The 18,727-nt window shown below is 28.6% G+C and overlaps 4 protein-coding genes across 6 annotated transcripts; 2 read left to right on the top strand and 2 right to left on the bottom strand.

The window, feature by feature from the left end:
• Positions 1-826: 826 nt before the first annotated feature.
• AT1G33950 (Avirulence induced gene (AIG1) family protein) lies at positions 827-8,402 on the top strand (the record flags this gene model as incomplete). 2 transcript variants are annotated; one of them, NM_001333074.1, is made up of 6 exons in its annotated part: positions 827-881; positions 2,054-2,276; positions 2,376-2,653; positions 7,601-7,765; positions 7,842-7,973; positions 8,053-8,190. In NM_001333074.1, 5 exons carry the CDS (start codon positions 2,054-2,056, stop codon positions 8,188-8,190), a joined length of 936 nt encoding a protein of 311 aa, NP_001319142.1. The 2 variants fall into 2 exon arrangements, with proteins under 2 accessions (NP_001319142.1, NP_001185133.1); NM_001198204.2 differs by lacking the exon at positions 827-881 and having other exon boundaries at positions 2,394-2,653; positions 8,053-8,402.
• A 48-nt stretch (positions 8,403-8,450) lies between these two features.
• Positions 8,451-10,660, top strand: AT1G33940 (Serine/Threonine-kinase ULK4-like protein; the record flags this gene model as incomplete). Of its 2 annotated transcripts, NM_001160919.1 has the most annotated exons (4): positions 8,451-8,742; positions 8,823-9,388; positions 9,677-10,328; positions 10,413-10,531. In NM_001160919.1, the coding sequence occupies 3 exons, from the start codon at positions 8,451-8,453 to the stop codon at positions 10,310-10,312; spliced, it is 1,494 nt and encodes a 497-aa protein (NP_001154391.1). In that variant the 3' UTR covers positions 10,313-10,328; positions 10,413-10,531. The 2 variants fall into 2 exon arrangements, with proteins under 2 accessions (NP_001154391.1, NP_174656.1); NM_103116.4 differs by having other exon boundaries at positions 9,677-10,660.
• Positions 8,767-9,259, bottom strand: AT1G33945 (uncharacterized protein; the record flags this gene model as incomplete). The annotated part of the gene is made up of 3 exons (NM_001333073.1): positions 9,113-9,259; positions 8,890-9,018; positions 8,767-8,844 (listed from the first exon to the last, which is right to left on the bottom strand). Exons 1-3 carry the CDS (start codon positions 9,218-9,220, stop codon positions 8,767-8,769), a joined length of 315 nt encoding a protein of 104 aa, NP_001322672.1. The 5' UTR covers positions 9,221-9,259.
• A 3,264-nt stretch (positions 10,661-13,924) lies between the features above and the next one.
• AT1G33930 (P-loop containing nucleoside triphosphate hydrolases superfamily protein) lies at positions 13,925-17,762 on the bottom strand. The gene is made up of 6 exons (NM_001333072.1): positions 17,671-17,762; positions 17,069-17,348; positions 14,894-15,171; positions 14,649-14,813; positions 14,412-14,543; positions 13,925-14,307 (listed from the first exon to the last, which is right to left on the bottom strand). The coding sequence occupies exons 2-6, from the start codon at positions 17,346-17,348 to the stop codon at positions 14,152-14,154; spliced, it is 1,011 nt and encodes a 336-aa protein (NP_001319141.1). The 5' UTR covers positions 17,671-17,762; the 3' UTR covers positions 13,925-14,151.
• Positions 17,763-18,727: the final 965 nt, after the last annotated feature.

Below are 18,727 nucleotides of genomic sequence, written 5' to 3'. Positions count from 1 at the left end.
AATCACAATGTAAAAAATAAATACACAATATAACTTTTATAGGTCATTTATAAGATGGACTTGAACTCCTCGTTACAAAACTTCATTTTGATCTATTATTTTTATCAAAATTTTAAGAAAAGAATGACAACAGACTTAATTGTGTATTATTTTATATTTTATGTGATTTATCTTCATTTCAGAAGATATAATAAAATTGCAAAATGGCGATTTGGAGGGCTTCAATTTTACTTCACATGTTTGTTTACATAAAAACAATGTTGTAGTAACTAGACACAAATATGAAATCCGAAGACAACCTTGTTATGAAGTTCTTGTGAATAGGAATAATTGTATTAGTATATTAAAAAAAATATTCAATATTATTGTGTGCAAAAATTACAGGACTCACTTAGTTTTGCCATCGTGGTGTGGTTTCGTAAGCACATAGTATCATATGCTAAACAAAAATCGTGGATAAATTGACGGTGTTATGTGTGGTGTAATTGTTTGAATGCAGAATTGCGTATGCATGATCATAATGTTAACTTCAAAATTTGCTCGTCATAGATGCCCCCTGACCTCTTAAATATTTTGTTTTTTATGCACTGTCACAAAATTCTAGATGGGCAATCATGTCAAAATTCGGTTTTGAATTTAGATTATAACGTGTTTTCAGAATTTTAGTGCCTAGAATGTTCATCACCCATTTTTCGTTTTAAACTTATAAAAGAAAAGACTTTTGTGATCGTTCAATATAATCGTCGACAAGAAAGAAAACAATAATAATAATAATAATTTTCTATATAAGGTACACTTGCTACATTGATATATATACTTGTCTAATATTCATATCTTTTGGTTCATTCTTCATCTTCTACCTTGTCTCACATATTGTTAAGGTAAAAAAAGTTCGTCCTCGTCTTCATATCTAAATCCTTAAGCTTTAATTCTTAGATAACTAGGCTAGCTGGCAAGAAAGAAAAAATAACTTCGATGACAAGTTTATGCTATTCTCCAAAGTGTCAAGCTTTTTTGGCAACATCTATTTTTAAAATAAACTTTCATTTCTATAATGAGTAGTTATTTACAAAGTGGGGAAAACAAGGAACAAGAATTGATAAAATATGTAAAACAGAGATCTTGTTTTGATTCTTTGTTAAGGAGGACAAACTTGAAACCATATTTATTTGCAGTATCCCTTTTAATATTATTTCTAGAAAAATATCAAACGATAAGTATTTCAATAATTAAATTAGCAAAAAATTTACATATATTTAAATGACCTGCATGACATTGTTTTCTGACTGTTTTGTTCGCGGTTACAATAGAAGTAATAATTTTAAATACGTTTTTAGGAAAATTTTACATCTACTGACTACTAGAAGAATATGAACTTTATTAGCATACTACTTTCCATATAGAAAATGTATTATTTAGTATTTTTCTTTCTTATTTTATATCATCTTTATAAATTAAAATTTTATTAGATGTAAATATCTATTTTAATATATATATATATATATTAAAGCCTCTTTTGAAAATAAAAAGTATTCAACTATTTTGTTTGTTTTTGTAAAACATTATCGTAAATACAATTGTTAAACGATGTATTTGATATATATATATATATATATGTACATACATGATATATAAAATGATGGAATACTATTTTTGAAGAGAAACAAAATGCCAATAGATAAGTGTGGACCAAGATGACCACGTTCTGTTAACTTTAGTGCTAATACATACAAAAGAGTATACTACAAATTGAATTTAGAAAATATATAGTAAATGTTTAAATGCAAGAAACAATGATTAAAAATTTAGAATGACATCTTAATCCTGCATAATAACATTAATTAAATCTAACTTCAATTGATTTTTCTTTTCTGTTTTACGATTTCATTTTGATTTATTGTTTATGCTTTTACAATAGTAGATATGAATTTAAATTTTTATATATAAATTATGCAAAGACACATTATATTTCCTCATGTGCTTTCTAGAAAGTGTTAGCCAACTTTTCATTAATAGTTATGCATCTAACAAAGGATGCATGAATTTTGTGAAGATGAACAAGGGTGGAGCTCAACAGAAAGGTCATTCGTCAAAGCAAGCTGAAAACATAGTTTTAGTAGGCCGGACAGGGAATGGAAAAAGTGCGACAGGTAACAGCCTCATTGGAAAAAAGGTGTTTGCTTCAAAGGCACATGCTTCTGGTGTGACCATGAAATGTCAGACACATGGAGTTGTGACAAAAGATGGTCACAAAATCAATGTGATTGATACTCCAGGTATATTGTTACATGAATCTTGGATTGATTTGGGATTATGATTTTGTCATTCCAATTGATTTCAAAAATATCACCAGTTGCTTGCTTAATATGGGACAGGTCTGTTTGACTTGTCAGTGTCGGCTGAGTATATAAGTAAAGAGATTGTTAGATGTCTAACTCTAGCAGAAGGAGGGATACATGCTGTGCTCTTAGTTTTATCTGCAAGGACTCGAATTACTCAAGAGGAAGAGAACACACTTAGAACCTTACAGGCTCTATTTGGGAGTCAAATTCTTGATTATGTCGTCGTTGTTTTCACCGGTGGTGACGTGCTAGAAGAGTGCAAGGAGACACTAGAAGATTATTTGGGTAGAGATTGCCCTACTTTCATAAAGGTCGGTACTTTGGATATAATGATTTTTAAAATACCAAATTTTAGTTATATGATTCTTAAAAATATATGTATACTAGAAGTTGTCACGCGATGCGTGGATTATATATTCGCTCAAAATAATTAATTATAGCAATTTTGATGTTTACAAGATGCTTTTTACAAAGACATTTTAGTTGATTAAAAGTTATGCACTCAATTTTAAATTATTTTTTTGTGAAACAGTATGTTTTTCTTCCAAAAAAATAAACAGAAATTATTCAGTATTTGTTTTTGTAAAATTGCAAATGCATGTATGACCAATTTTCTTGAAAGTCAAAACAATAGATGAACCTTCTTTACATTTAAAAATTTAAAACCTATGATTTAAGATAACTTTCAATGAAAAACCCTCTAACTTGACTAAAGATTTTATATGTCGGTTCAAAAAAAATAAGTCATATAAAATCTTATAAATATATTGAAAGACGTTAAGTTATATATATAATTTATTTAAAAATTGTTAATATATCGCTCAAAATTAAATAAAATTTCAATTTGGATGTTTACAAATTATTATGATGTGTTAAAAAGACACTTTAGTTGATTAAAAATGTTCAATGCACTAAACTGATTTTTTTTTTTTTTTGTGAAAACAGTATATTTTACTATATAAGAACTTAAAATATTCAAGAATGTATTTTTTTTTGTTGTGAAAATGAATATGCATGTATTATCAATTGTCTTGAAAGTCAAAAAATAGAGGGAGATTTGTAAAACTATCATTTTTTTACTACCCTTTTATGTTGTCCATTTTTAAAAATACCCTTTCTCTTGAACAAAATGACCAAATTACCCTCATCTAATAGAAACATGTAATTGGAAACTGAACTTTTCCCGCCAAATTTATTGGCGCCAAAATTTTTTTTTCCCGCCAAAAAAGATTTCCCGCCGAACTTTTTTCCCGCCAAAAAAAAAGTTTCCCGCCAAATTTTTTGTTCCGTAACAAATTTTTTCTGAGCCAAAAAAATAATTTTAAAAATCCTTGTAAATATTTGTTTGCGGCAAATAGATTTACAAGGGATTTTAAAAGGGTCTTAAAAGATTTACAAGAGATTTTAAAAAGGTTTTAAAAGATTTAAAAGAGATTTTAAAAGATTTACAAGGGTTTTAAAAAATTTACAAGTAATTTTAAAAGGTTTTAAAATCTCTTGTAAATCTTTCAAAACACTTTTAAACCCTTTAAGAATCTTTACAGATCTTTTGTAAATATTTTAAAGTCCTTTAAAATCTGTTGTAAATATTGTAAAACCCTTTTAAAATCCCTTGTAAATATTTTAAAATCATTTTAAAATAATTTTAAACCGTTTAAAAATCTTTAAAAGACCTTTGTAAATCTTTTAAATCTCTTTAAAATCTCTTGTAAATCTTTTAAAACCCTTTTAAAATCTCTTGTAAATATTTTAAAAACCTTTTAAAATCCCTTGTAAATCACCCTTTTAAAATCTCTTGTAAATCTTATAAAACCCCTTTAAAATCTCTTGTAAATCTTTTAAAACTCTTTAAAAATCCCTTGTAAATCTATTTCCCGCCAAAAAAAAAATTGGCGGGAAAAATATTTTTGAAAACAAAATTTGGCGGGAATTTGTTTTTTGAAAATTTTTGGCGGAATTTTTTTTTTGAAAATTTTTGGCGGGAAATTTATTTTGGAATATTTTAGGCGGAAAAATATTAATATTTCATTTTGTTAATCTAAAACAATTTCCAAATAAGGGTAAAATGGTCATTAAAAATTTAAAGAGGGTAGAAACAAAATGGATAAAACAAAAGGATAGAGTTGAAAAGGGTCATCATGAAAAGGGTATTAGAAAGAATTTTTCAAAAATATATGAACCTTCTTCACGTTTAAAAATTTAAAGCCTATAATTTAAAATAAGTTTCAATGGAAAATCTACCAACTTAACTAAAGATCTAAGAATGTCAGTTTTGAAGAAAACAAAAGTCACATAAAATATGATAAGTGTACTAAAAAAACAAACTATATATAAAATTTATCTATAATTATTAATAGAAAACTCGAAAGTAATTAAAAATATTAATTTTGATGTTTACAAATTGTGATGTCTTTAAAAAAGATAATTTAGTTTTTAAGAGTTTTCAATGCACTATAGTTTATTTTCCGTTTTTTCGTGAAAAATGTATGTTTTTTTTTTTTTAACTTAAAATATTATTTTTTGTGAAAATGCAAATACATGTATTACCAATTGTCTTGAAAGTCGAAATAATAAATAAACCTTCTTCACATATGAAAATTTAAAGCATATGATTTAAGATGTCTCTCAATGAAAAATTCTCTTACTTGACTAAAGATCTCAGAATATCGGTTCAAAGGGAAAATTAAATCATATAAAATTTGATAAATATAGTGAAAGACGTCATGTCACTACCCAATTTCCAAATGATCAACAATACTTTAAGTAAATGTAAGTTAAATTAGAATAAATTAAATATTCTTTTTAAGAACTTAAACAACAAAAATAAATTGATATTTGATATTACATAAAAAATTTGTCACCTTGAAGATTTTTTTTTACTGGATTTTTCCTCAAAAGTTATATTAAAACAATTAATACGCAGCATGTTTAATAAAACATTTGATTCATGATTTTGAATTATACAAATTAAAATTTTTCATTATGGTAATTTGCTTTCAACAGTTTAAGATTACTGTTAAACTTTTTTTTATTTATCTTTTATTAGATATTTCCATGAATCCATTACACATGAGTTTCAATATAGGTTGAATAGAAATAAATATTTTTATTTTTTATTATAATAAATGAAATGTCAAACAATTGTTATTATTAGATTTCCAAACAGATAAGACGGTGAAATAAAATTCTAATTGTTTTTGTTTTATTATTTAGCATAAATATAGTTTTATTTATGTTTAACTTCAAATGATGGGAAAAAGTAGGGAAAATATGTCTCTAAGTTAAATGTTATAAGCTTTTATAAATTGAAACCATAATGTTTTTATATAATTAATTTAATATTATATAACAATTGTTATTATTTATATGTGATGTAATGGCAACAATAAATGAAACCAAAAACTTAGGAATCATATATATAAAAGTAAAGTTTCACTCTTTCCTTAATGGTCCACTTGGCAATATAAGTTTTTTTAAAATTTATATAAATAATAAATAACTTATTTAACACACAGTTTAATATAAAACTGAAATCAAAAAAATATGTATCAACTATATTTTTCCACTCTACTTTATTCAACACACAATTAATTAAAAATTAACTACCACAATTTATTTACAAACCTGAAATCATAAATATATATAAATTAATTATATTTCTCCACACCATTTTATTCAACACAAAATAAATTAAAAATTAACTCCCACAATTTATTTTTAAATTGTAACTTCCATCACTTCTCATCCTATAAATATATACATTCTCTCATTCTCTCATTTCTTCATCCCCTTCCACCGTATCTTAAATATTGTTTTGTTTAGTTTTAAGTTTTTTTCTTGTTGTTGTTATGAGTTTAAAAAATATTATTGTAAACACTTAATTCTAAATTTTAATTTTAGATTATGAACCTTACACTGTTATTCTTTTTTGTTTAAATACATCTCGATAATCAATTTTTCATTACCATCTTATAAATAATCATTCTCTCATCATTTTGCACTATATTCATGTATATATATCTTATGTTGTTATATGGGTAAAACACAATAAATTTAAAAGATAGAAGTTGTCCTTGGGGTTTAAAAAAAAAAACTTTTATATTAAAATTCATATGATTTTATAAGAAAACAAATTAGTTTGTCACTTACAAAATAAAATGAATTGGAACTATTATGTATGAGTTTATATCAACAAATTATTTTGTAATTTACTTTATCATACATTTATTTTGTAAAAATAAGATATGATATGTTTATTAATATATACATGCATAAATAACATAGAAAAAGAAAAACTGTTAAAATATGAGCAAAAGTAAGATATCAAATTTTAACATATTTTTAATTTTTTAATCATATAATATTGATACAAAATTATTTTAATTAATTAAGGTTTTAAAAAAAAAAAACTAAAGATGGAAAATTTTCTTATAAAATTGGAGGATAATTTATAGTAGTGAACTATTAATGTGCAGTCTTATTGGTTCCTAATTTACAAGGAATTTTGATGACTTCAATTAAATCCTTGAAAATAAAGAAATGAAAGATTTTAAACGATTGTTAGAGAGTTTTTTATAATCTTGTTGATTAGTTTTTCATAATCTTGTAAAGTTTCTCAAACAATCTCTTTATTTTGATAATACTTTCCATGACTTTTCATGACTTCATTTTGTGAAGAAAAATGTAGGAAATCATAACCAATAACACAATAATTTAAATCATTAACAATCATTAACAATCAAAGATTTTTTTGTTTTAATTGAATAACACAAAACTTTTAATGACTTTATAAAAGTATGAATCTAATAACCCAAAATTTATGAAGAGTTTAGATTACTTTTTACAAATCTTAAATGAATAACACAAAAATTTAACATACTTTTAAAAAATCTTGATTGAATAACAACAGATTTTACATGACAATTTAAATCACTAAAACTCTTTTGAAATCATACACGAATAACACCCCCTAAAACATAATATCATGTCAAAATTTTAAAGATTTGATTTTGTAATTAGTTAAGGGAGTTGCAATTATGCTAGAAGAAAATTCATTTCAAAATTGTAGTTTAATATGAAGTAATTTCAAAGTTTAATGACTATTTTTCTAAATATTTAATATATCTATTAATAAATTATTTTAGTCAAACTACAATTAATGATAAGTACATGTGTCATCAAAGTATAGTGCCAAATGTCGCATTAGTAGGCAAAGTTAGGAAAAACCTTCTCTTATTATATAAGATTTTGAATTACAGGAAGTGATGAGGATGTCTAGTAACCGAAAGGTTGTGATCGATAACAAGACTCATGATGAAGGCAAAAAAGCAGAGCAAGTCCATAAGCTTCTCTCCCTAGTAGATGATATCAGAAGGAGCAAGTGTGGAGAAGCATATACCGATGATACATATCATATGATAAAGGTGAAAAAATCTCTTGCATATATTCTCCTCAGATATTTTTGAAACTTTAAAATGATCAAATCTCGTGGTATCTTAGGAAGAGTCAGAGAAACTAAGGAAGCATCATGAGGAGCTGGAATCAAAGAACTATTCAGAAGAATGTGCAGCTGAAATGAAGAATCAGTCACTTATATTGTATAAGGAGAATTTGAAACAAATGTCAGAGCAGGTAAAAGATATGATCATAAATCTTATATGACTACTTCCGGTTTTCCAATATTAACAAGCTCTGAGTATATTTTGTTAAGTTGGAGAAGAAGCTCAAAGATGCTGCGGAGGCGCAAGAAAAAGCGCTAAGCAAGATGACACAAGAAAACAACGAGCTGAACCTGGCGCTTAAGATTCACATCCCGTTGCCGCCAATTACTCCATGCAACATTCTTTGAAAAATGTCTTCTTTCTAACAAAGGGGTTTCTCAAGAAATATCAGTAACTATTATCGTCCAAAGGGATTTTGGGTTGCCATAAGAAGATACAATCAAGGAGGTTTTGTTTGTCAAAATTTCAAATGTTTTACCAAACCTTTCTGTTTTTTTTCCCATTTTGTATTTCAGATTACATGTTCTGTCCAAAACTATATTGTGGTTTCTTTTGTTGTGTGTGGACTTTTGTATAACTATGTTTTCTTCCATGTTTGAATAAGTGTATGGAACTTGATTTTGATGAAAACGATGATGATGAGGGACTTGATGAATCAGAAGGAACCGAGAACACCTCTTGTGCACAAGAAGAAAGAGTTATGAGCCAAAATGAGGGTCACAGAAGACAAGGAGTTATAAGCAGTAATGTCCCCGATGAGAACTCGTCTGCAAATGAAATACCAACCTCGGGTGAAGCAAGAGATTGCCATGCAGAGCAGTCAGAGCCAATGGACGTGTCAGCTGCGCCACTTAGTGCTAGTCCTCAACTTAAAACTCACCGAGGAAGAGAAATTTCTGGTGTTGCTGTTAATCATGACTCATTCAGACTGTCGTGGAAAAGCTTTCATTGAAGGAAATAGCTTCATCTTTTGTCAAAGGCAGTGCACGAGAGCAGCAAGTCTGCTTAAATCTTCTGAACATGGCTATGATTGGAAGTCATCATACATTCACAAGCTTTGGAAGGCATCTCGTGACATTGACAGAGGAGAAAAATCTTTTCCCTAGTTTACTCTCCATCATAGAGCAAGGAACGGAAGTTCTGAGGGGGAAAGCTCCTCTCTTTGTTGCATTTCTCTGCAAAAACAGTAGGCGTTGGCTGACAAATTTCTTCTGCAATGCAAGATTTCTTCCTGTGGTGGACAGATTAGCTAAAGAGAAAGACAGTTACCTGCAACAATGTCTTGAGGCATTTGTGAATGTAATCACCTCCATAATACCGGGGTTGCTGGATACAATAACCAATGATATCCAACAGCTGATGACTGGAAGACGCCATGGACCTGTCTCTCCCCTTAACAGTCGAGCTTCTGTAAAGACTAATGCACACCTGTTCCCTGTGGTTCTTCACCTTCTCGGAAGCTCTTTGTTTAAGAACAAGATGGTAACTCCACAAGTCCTAAGGCAGTTGGCAAATCTTACAAAACTTGTGGAAGCATCGTTTCAGGTCAGTAGTTAGAACATTGCCATCCCCTTTTACATTAATAAAATGCTATCTGTTATTTTATTTTGCACTAATGGGATTGGTCAATTGCTCATCAACATTTGAATTCCTTACCTTCACTATGATAAATGATAATTACTCGTTTATTTTATTGTTGATATTGCTTCTTATAGGATATGATTAAGATTTTCATACAACTATATAAGAATTTTCAACTAAAATAGTCTCTCAGCTCAACTATGTCTTGCCTTAGCTTCAGCTCATGAGATGGAAAATAAACTACTCTCTCAGCTCAAAGTAGTGAGGAGAATCGGAAATCTGTTTGAATTCGTGAATGCCAAAGACATGGAAGATTTCCTAGAACCCACTTTAAGTCTCTGCAGAGCTTTTCTGCTACGGTCACTTGGGAACAAGATAGGTCTCAGCTCCAACTACACGAAAGAGCCAATGCTTTTATCAGAGACATCGTTTACATTCGAGGTTGATCCACAGGAATGCATAAGAGACATTGCAGATTTCGGTAGCAACATTGGCCTATTCTTACACTTTGCAGGTTTAGATGACGACACAAGCATCGCAGTCGCAGATATTGCCTCTGAATGTGTTGTGTTGCTACTCAAAGCCGCTTCGAGAGAAGCCACGACAGGATTTTTAACCAATCTTCCTAAGATCACACAGATTCTGGACTCATGGCGCAGGAGGAAGAGCACAGAGCTACACTTGTTGGTTCTGAAGAGAGTCTTGCATTGTTTGGGTTATGCTTGCAAGCAGTATCTATCGCAGGCGATGATTTTGTCGATATCGGGACACGATATCTCGAAGATCAACGCCATTGTCTCGGAGATGAAGAACTCAGACGTCGCTGGTCTTAATAGTGTCGCTTCACTCGTTGCCATGGAGTTGCAGAGATTACCTCGTTGTGTTTGAAGTCATCTGAACAAAGGTAACAACAGTTAAATGATAATTAAGTTATTTTTATCATTGTTAAGTCTTTCTACAATTTCTTTATCTCTTGTTGTTAAACCAGGATTAACGACAATGACGCTGAGCTGTAGATTTTGAAACCCAGAATCAAGATTTGTCTCTTTTAATGTGTATTTCTCTTCATTACAACTTTTGTACCACTAGTTCAATCTACTTCCTTAGTATTATCTTCTTTGATTGGTAACATGAGTTATCATTAAGTTGAATTATGGGCATAACTAATAAATAGTTCAAAAATGTTACCAATCATGAACTAAATAATTTTTTTTGAAGTTAAGTTTGAGTTACAATGTGTTATGGTTGATTTAAAATTTTGTATTATTTCCCGTGTTAAATTGGTTACTTAAAAGATTACTCAACATCATGAAAAAGATCATGAGAAAGAGTTGAGTTATTCATTTTTTTTTTCCTAATTGCCCAGGATTGATTTTTTTTTTTTCTTTGTTTGTTTGTATCTATTTCTAATAATGATCCTAACGAGTGAGTCAACAACTTGGTCAAGCTATTTTTCTTAAATATAATATTTTTATTATAACTAATTGTTGGATTTATGGATTTTTATTTTTATATATTTGTTGAATCATACACAAAATTATATATAGGTATGTAAAGCTCATTATCAAATATAAGCACATTTTTTATTACTATGTCACAAAGTATTTTTATTTTTATTTAAGATAGTATCATTTTATTTAATCTATTTATATTTATTCAATTTATAAAAGATAATCTTATTATTATTAAAAAAAATTAATAATTGATACGGCAACTAATACATCATAAATGTTACCAGTTATTCGTTTAAAGAAAAATATCCTACTATATTATTTGGGAAGTACATTTTAAATATAACCTTAATTTTTGTAAGTAATTACATAGGTATGCCATTAGAAATAAAATTTTAAAGAGTAAATTAGTTTATCTCTTTGAGGATTAAAAAGTCAAATACTAATTTAATTAATTAAATTTAATTAAAAACGAAATACATTATTAATTTCCAAAAATAATAACCAATCAAAATCAACATATAAGATTTGATATCTAAATTTTAATTAATTTAATTTAATTAGAAAAACGAAATACATTATTAATTCCCAAAAAAGTAACCAATTAAAATCAACAAATTAGATTTGATATCTAAATTATCATATTAATTTTTTATTAAATATTATAGTTTACTTCTCATCTTTATATGATTCTATTTTTGCCGAAAAATAATATCATCATTATAGAAAAATAATTAGAGTTTTTTCGCATATGCCATAATTTGAATTTTTAAAAACGAATATAAACTGTTCAATACATGAAAAAATATTATAACGGGTGAAAAATAGATTTAAGAAAACTTTCTACTGAGTAACATGTCATAATTTGAAATATTTATATTCAATTTCATACATATTATATTGAAAATTTATAATCTTATATACTACAATAATTAATAACATATTAGATGTGATTCAATTTTTAATACAAGCTGGAAAATCCTAAAATTGACGGGATTAGATCGATATTAATACAAGATGGTATACTACAGGTGAAACTCTTAAATTAACAATCAAACTACAAGTGTATAATCTTAAACACTAAACAATATAGATAATATCAACAAAATATATACAACTCACAGTTTACTATACATTTAAAATCAAATAAAATAATATCATATATTTTTAAATCATCTTTACAATAAAAGTTTTTAGTTGAACTAAAATATAAGCCTACATGCGGTATACTGCAAGTTAATATCTAGATTACAGAGCTTATTGGATCTAAAGACAACTCATCAAAGATTTCCTAAACTGAAGCAAAATATACTGAATATTCAAATATTTATCTGTTACCAAATTATAAACAAATAAGTTCGTAAAACAATTTAATATTTTATATACGAAATCAACTAAATCTTAATCACATAAAATTAGCACAAAAAAAAAGTATTCAACAATTAAAAATTTATCAAATCTCTATATAAGTTTTGATACTATATTCGAATAAAGTGTAATATACCTTTTCAATTTGTATTCTTTAACTAATTTAAGCGAACTAATATATTTGCTAATCTTATACCTATCAAAACCGACTATCGTTTCTTATCTCTATAGTATATTTGCAAGACTTTTTTGGTGGATTTGGATAAAAGTGCATATCGTCCTACTATATTATTTGGGAAGTACATTTTAAATGTAACCTTAATTTTTGTATTAATTACATGACAATGCCATTAGAAAAATTTAATCAAAAACAAAATCTTTAAATGACATCATTAAGATTACCAAAATCATTTAACGACAATATTCATCTCTTAATTATAGGGCTTATTGGATTTAAAGACGGGTCATTAAAGATTTCCTAAACTGAAGCAAAATATACTGAATATTCAATTATCTATCTGTTACCAAATTATAAACAAATAAGTTCGTAAAACAATTTAATATTTTATGTACGAAATCAATTAAATCTTAATCACATAAAAATTAGCACAAAAAAATATGGTACATTCGGGTCTATAGTAGTTTTGCAAGACTTTTTTGGTGGATTTGGGTAAAAGTGCATTCGGGTCATATGGTACATTCTCCTATTAAATAAATATGGTGCACTCCTATGTTATTAGCTAAAATGTTTAGATTATAATTCAGAGTTATATCATAAGTAAAATCAATATTAATAAAATAAATGGCTTTTTGGCAAGACGGATTTGGAGGGACGGGTTTTTGAATCAACATTAATAAAAAGTAAAATATAATTAATCTACCGTTTCAATACAGGTTAAATCTTTGATTTATTATTTTTAATAAAAAATAATATATATAAATACTTAATAATAATTATAAACTGTAAAAATATAAAAATTTTATAAAAATAAAATTTGCAAGTTTTAATATATATTACTTTTAAAAAATAAATCATCCCGCGGTATACCGCGGGTTAAAATCTAGTTAACTTATATTTCTACAGCAAATTCACTACATCAATCTGCAGTTATACCACATAACTTTTGCTGCAAGTTACATAAAATTTTAACATATACTGCAACTCAATTTTGATAACTCGTGTTACCAGTTGGAGCAAGTCATGTAACTCTTTTTCCATCCACCTCTCTGTCTTCTCTCCCACATAGTCACTAAAACATTAAAGACCAAACAGACTTGAATCTTTTGATAAAACAAATGTGTAACAGTAAAGTCCAAATTGCATCTTTATCGACATATGATACGACACCAAATATGGTTACATTGTTTTATATGGAAAGAGTAGACGGGGAAAATTAGCAGTCCTCGTTTTTTTTGTCTTTTTTTTTTTTTAATGATTAGGAAGTTTTGGGTCATAAGCCCGTACATCCTCGTAGGAGAAGGTAGTAGTCTCCTTTGAAGAGTAGACATGCATCTTAATACAAATCGAGCTAGTGAACTACAAAATCTTTGTATTTTTGGTAACCAAAAGATTTAACTATTAGGCTACTTCGTCGTTGGATAGAAACTTTGATCATGATCTCATATTCACATGCATAGGTCACGTTAACCAAAACGGGTCGAAGTTTTTTAACACAAGTCACTTGTCTTTATTTCAGCATTGATAAAGTAATTTAAATAAAGAGTTGTCAACAAGAAACTGTACTTGTATAACAATCACAAAAGGAGTCCATAAACGCAAACAAAAGAAGAGAAATCACAAAACACAAAAATAAAAATAAAAAGTATATGAAATGTGCACAGCGAGACCGTACTGTGTCTTCTTTGAGGTTTTATGAACATGGACTTAGCTGAATTGGCACACACCAATCACAGGATGTTGCATTCTTGTTTCTTCTCTGCCTGCTTCTCTTCAGCTCTTTTACGATGAGCATCATTTCCTATTATTGAAATTTCCATAAAGTCTTTCATCATATTCATTTGTCTCTCATTCGCCGCTGCTGTTTCTTTAAATATCCTCTCCATCTAAAAGAAGACAAAAACACATATTTAAGGACTAAGGATAGTTTCCACCGGGATAATTAGGAAATTGTAAGGTATATAGAGTTGGCAAAAAAATATATATTTACCATCAATGCCATCATGTTCATGTTTTGGCTATACGACATGTCTAACTGCTTCTTCAACGCTGCTTTCTCTTCGTCTGCAATGTTTTTTTCTTCAATTTCCTTCTCTTCCCTTTTAACCCTTGCAGCCTCTTCCTGACAAACCGTAATTTATGAAGCATTAACAAGTTTTCTATTGGCCAAAGACAAGAGAGTGATGATTTATATGGGAAGCATCAATCAAATCAACTATAGTTCCACCTGTATCCTACGGTGCATCGTGTCCGTAAAGGGATTCCCACCAGTTTCCTTTTCAATCGCTGCGACATGGACCAGAAGCTGCTGGACTTGCTTAGCCTTCACACCTTCATCTTTCGTTCGGTTATCAAATACAACCCTTCTGCCTCCACATAGTCTGAGAACATTCTGAAATTGAACAATCCAATCCAAAAACATAAATTAATGAGAGACAGGAGGAACCATTGGACAAATAATCAAACTCATACCTTTAGAAATTCAGGGCAACCATTGGACAAATAATCTTCTAAAGTCATATTTCGATCTTCCAACATATCACCACAAGTGAATACAACGATCAAATAGTCAACGATTTTACCCCCGAACAACATCTGTAACGTACAAAGTGCGTTTTCTTCCTCTTGTGAAATCCGAGTCGACAAGGATAGAACTAACACCACAGCATGTAGCCCTTCTCTAGCAAGAATAAGGCAGTTGACGATTTCCTTACTAATAAACTCAGCGGACACGGCCAGGTCGAAGAGACCTGCATCAAACAAACCATAGTAAACCTTGACTTTAATGCTTATGTTCATTATAAGCATGCTAGTTGTAGTGACATTAAATTCGAATTGATTCATAGTTCCGAAAAATTACTCTAAATTACTAAAAGAAAAAAGAAAATGTTACAAAACTTACACTTTTTAGAGGAAATTACCATCAAATTCTTAGGTCAAGAAAAAAAAACTCAAGCAAAGTATTGTTTGCTTTTTATGTCAAAGGAACTCTAACTACTCAAAAGTTACAAAATTATTGTCCAAAAATATTTATTTATTTATTATCTTTCACAAATAGGTACCACGTTAAATTTACTATTTTTATTTTATATATATATATATTTTTATTTTTTTATTTTTTGACATCTTTGGATGAATAAGGCCCGATCTATAGTCAATCCCTACAAAGCGAGGTAACACGATTTAGTGGAATCGAACTGTGGAGAAATAATTTATTATAGAATACATTTATTAAATATTCTAAATTTTTTGGCTATCCTGAAAATATAAAATCTAAGAAAGGTTATCACTCTGTACAAAATGTTACATTTGCAAATTTATTACGTGGTGTTACCTTTTCAGTTTTCAATTTCTCAACGGTCTTAATTTCTGTGAAACCTAAATATATATATTATCTTTTTGGTATGCGTTTGAACTGCGGTAAATCCTCTATAAATGAAGCATGATATTTAATTAATTTATAGTGATATTAATTTATATGTAAATTAATATTTTATTGTTAAAATTGTTTACAAAATATAAAATATGATCTAAAAAAACTAATGTTTTGGATGTTGTAAATTTTATAGTTTTAGAAATTAAACATTTATTAGTTGGAAAAAACAGTTTTTGTTTACAATGAATAATAAAAATTGTAGAATTCATATATACAAACGATATGCATAAAATGAAATTTATAAATAGTGACATCCATTGTTGTATTTGAAAAACCTATTACGAATATTAAAAAAATATATGCATATTCAAATTTTGAAAACGTACAGAAAAGTTTTGCTGTTTTTATAAAAATACTAAAAACATTATATAAATATATATACACAAATATATATATATATATATGATTATTAATCTATGATATTTTTGGGACCATATTTTTATATAAAAATTTAAAACAAATTATTATTTTATTAGCTTATCGATTTTGGTTAATTTTTACACTGATTAAACACTTGACCAGCAAAATTTATTTATTTATCGTGTATATTAATTTATCTAGTATTAATTTATAGAGGTTTGACTGCAGTTAATCGACAAAGAGCTTTTGCAACCTCATGTCAACATGGTTTCAGGTTTTCCAGAGTTCTTTTGTTTCCCTGTAACGATAAGATTCTAAGTTTCCGAGAGATCAGGAAAGAAATCTAAACTATTGCCGGTAAAGCTATGCTATTTGTAAAACCACTTTTGCTAGGAATATCCATATGGGATATGAGAGATGACATATACTAGCATATAAAAGGATATGAATGAATTCACTTATTATCAATTAGTTTTGTGTTGAAAGCCAATAAAATTTAACACCTATTTGAAATCGACCGGCTCCCAAATTAGTACGGCCAAGCTAACCTAAAATCGACCCTATATTAGAATTCAGACTACAAAAGCCACCATTTTGAAAAGACATCAATTAGTTTTAAAGTATAATTTATCAGAAAATATAATTAAAATCATTAAAGAGACAAAGCTAAGAGAAAATGTGTGAAGTAAGATACTAAATCAACCATAGTTAAGAGGATCAAAAATAACGAAATAGATGTTTTTTTTTTTCATTCTATAGTGTAGTATTTATTATTTGTGTAGGTATAATCACAAGACTCATGTGATCAAGTAAGCAATAAATTCCATTCGATGTTTCAAGTGGTCTCATACCAGGAGTGTCAATCACATTGATTATGGGGCCATCCGGTGTCACAGCTCTAAATGTCTTACATCTTGTGGTAACACCAACAGCTTGATATTTTGACTCGAAAACCTTTCTTCCGATGATGGAATTTCCAGTGGCGCTTTTTCCATTCCCAGTACGGCCTACCAGAACTACGTTTTTGACGGGCTCTGACGCTGAAGGCAACTCCCAACGGTCAACGTTTTTGACGGGCTCTGACGCTGAAGGCAACTCCCAACGGTCAGTTGTGTTCTGATCTTCAGCCATCTGAAAAAGAAAAAACAAATTTTGTATTAGTAAAATATTTTAATTCCCTACAAAATATAGAAGAGTAGAGCTATTTCATATCACAAGTTTTGGTGATGCTTGTAATTGTGTTTAGAAATCGTGAAAATTTTGAGCCTTGGTTGGAGCTAATAATCCATACTTACAGCTAATTATCCTTTTGACATACGGAGACAGTTGAGAAAACTTCCGTTCATTACAAGAGATCAAGTTGAAGATTGTTTAAGAGAGAAGACATACAACTAATGGAAAGATATATTGAAAACTATAAGTAGCACACAACGGAAACTCATATTTTTCTTACCAAACAGATCAAGTTGAGCCCACAAACAGAAGGACAAAACTGAGAATAAATGGACAAGATAATACATGATCTTATATAAGTTTAAATAGGAGATGGCTTGCCAAATAATATGTGCAACAAACGCAAATTGATATTTAGTAGATTTCAGTGGAAACTACATTTATTTTATTTCTTAGCCATTTGAGTTTGTTATGATATTGTAATAGTGTAATTTGCTTGTTATTATATAATATAAGACAACGGAAACGGTAAACGAATAAGAAAGGACAGGACGAGTTTGGTTTCAAGTACATTTGTATTTGAGCTAGCTATCTTTTTTGATTAATCGTGCTAGCTACCTTGTCCTGCGGCTGAAGAAGTAACGCGAGAACCTTTTTTTTGTTTTGTAAAAATTATATTATATCATTTGATTAGTCTAAGTTAAATGTCAACTCTACAACGTCCCTGCAAAACATCAAGGAAAAATTAGTAGAATAAATAAAACCAAAAAACAAATAGTAGAATAGTCTTAAATTAGAGTGAATTTGTGAACTAATACCTTTTCAAGAAATTGTAAACTTAAGTCTTTTAAACTAAAATCCTATTGTTTTATGAATATTATTTAATAATTTAGAGAGATAAAGTTCAAAAATTCATGAGTAAACAAAAACATGTGGATGGTAATGCAAGAATGATTTTATTTTATTTTCCGTTAAGAAATGACACTGAAAACTAATATTAGTATTATACTAATATTTTGTTTTGGGTGATTTTCCGTTACCATATAAGAAACCGACATGTGTCTTTGCCACATATGAAACGATTCAAGAGAGTCATCTGGAATCATCTTCATCATGAATTGGACGGTGTAAGTTCCCATAGAATAGAATCCCGGGAGACAAGAGGATGATGTTTTGAACCGGGCCAGCTATCAACTTAGGCGCAACCTGAGACAAAGCAAGACCAAAAAGGCATTCTGTACCCAACAATTGTGCCAGCCACAAATTTCGCATGTTACTCCACCAAAATATGACGTTCCATCTTGGCGAAGCATGTCAACCATCGATGTTCAGTCCCA

Source organism: Arabidopsis thaliana (assembly GCF_000001735.4).
Source record: "Arabidopsis thaliana chromosome 1 sequence".
NCBI lineage: Eukaryota > Viridiplantae > Streptophyta > Magnoliopsida > Brassicales > Brassicaceae > Arabidopsis > Arabidopsis thaliana.
This window is presented reverse-complemented; position numbering and strand designations above follow the sequence as displayed.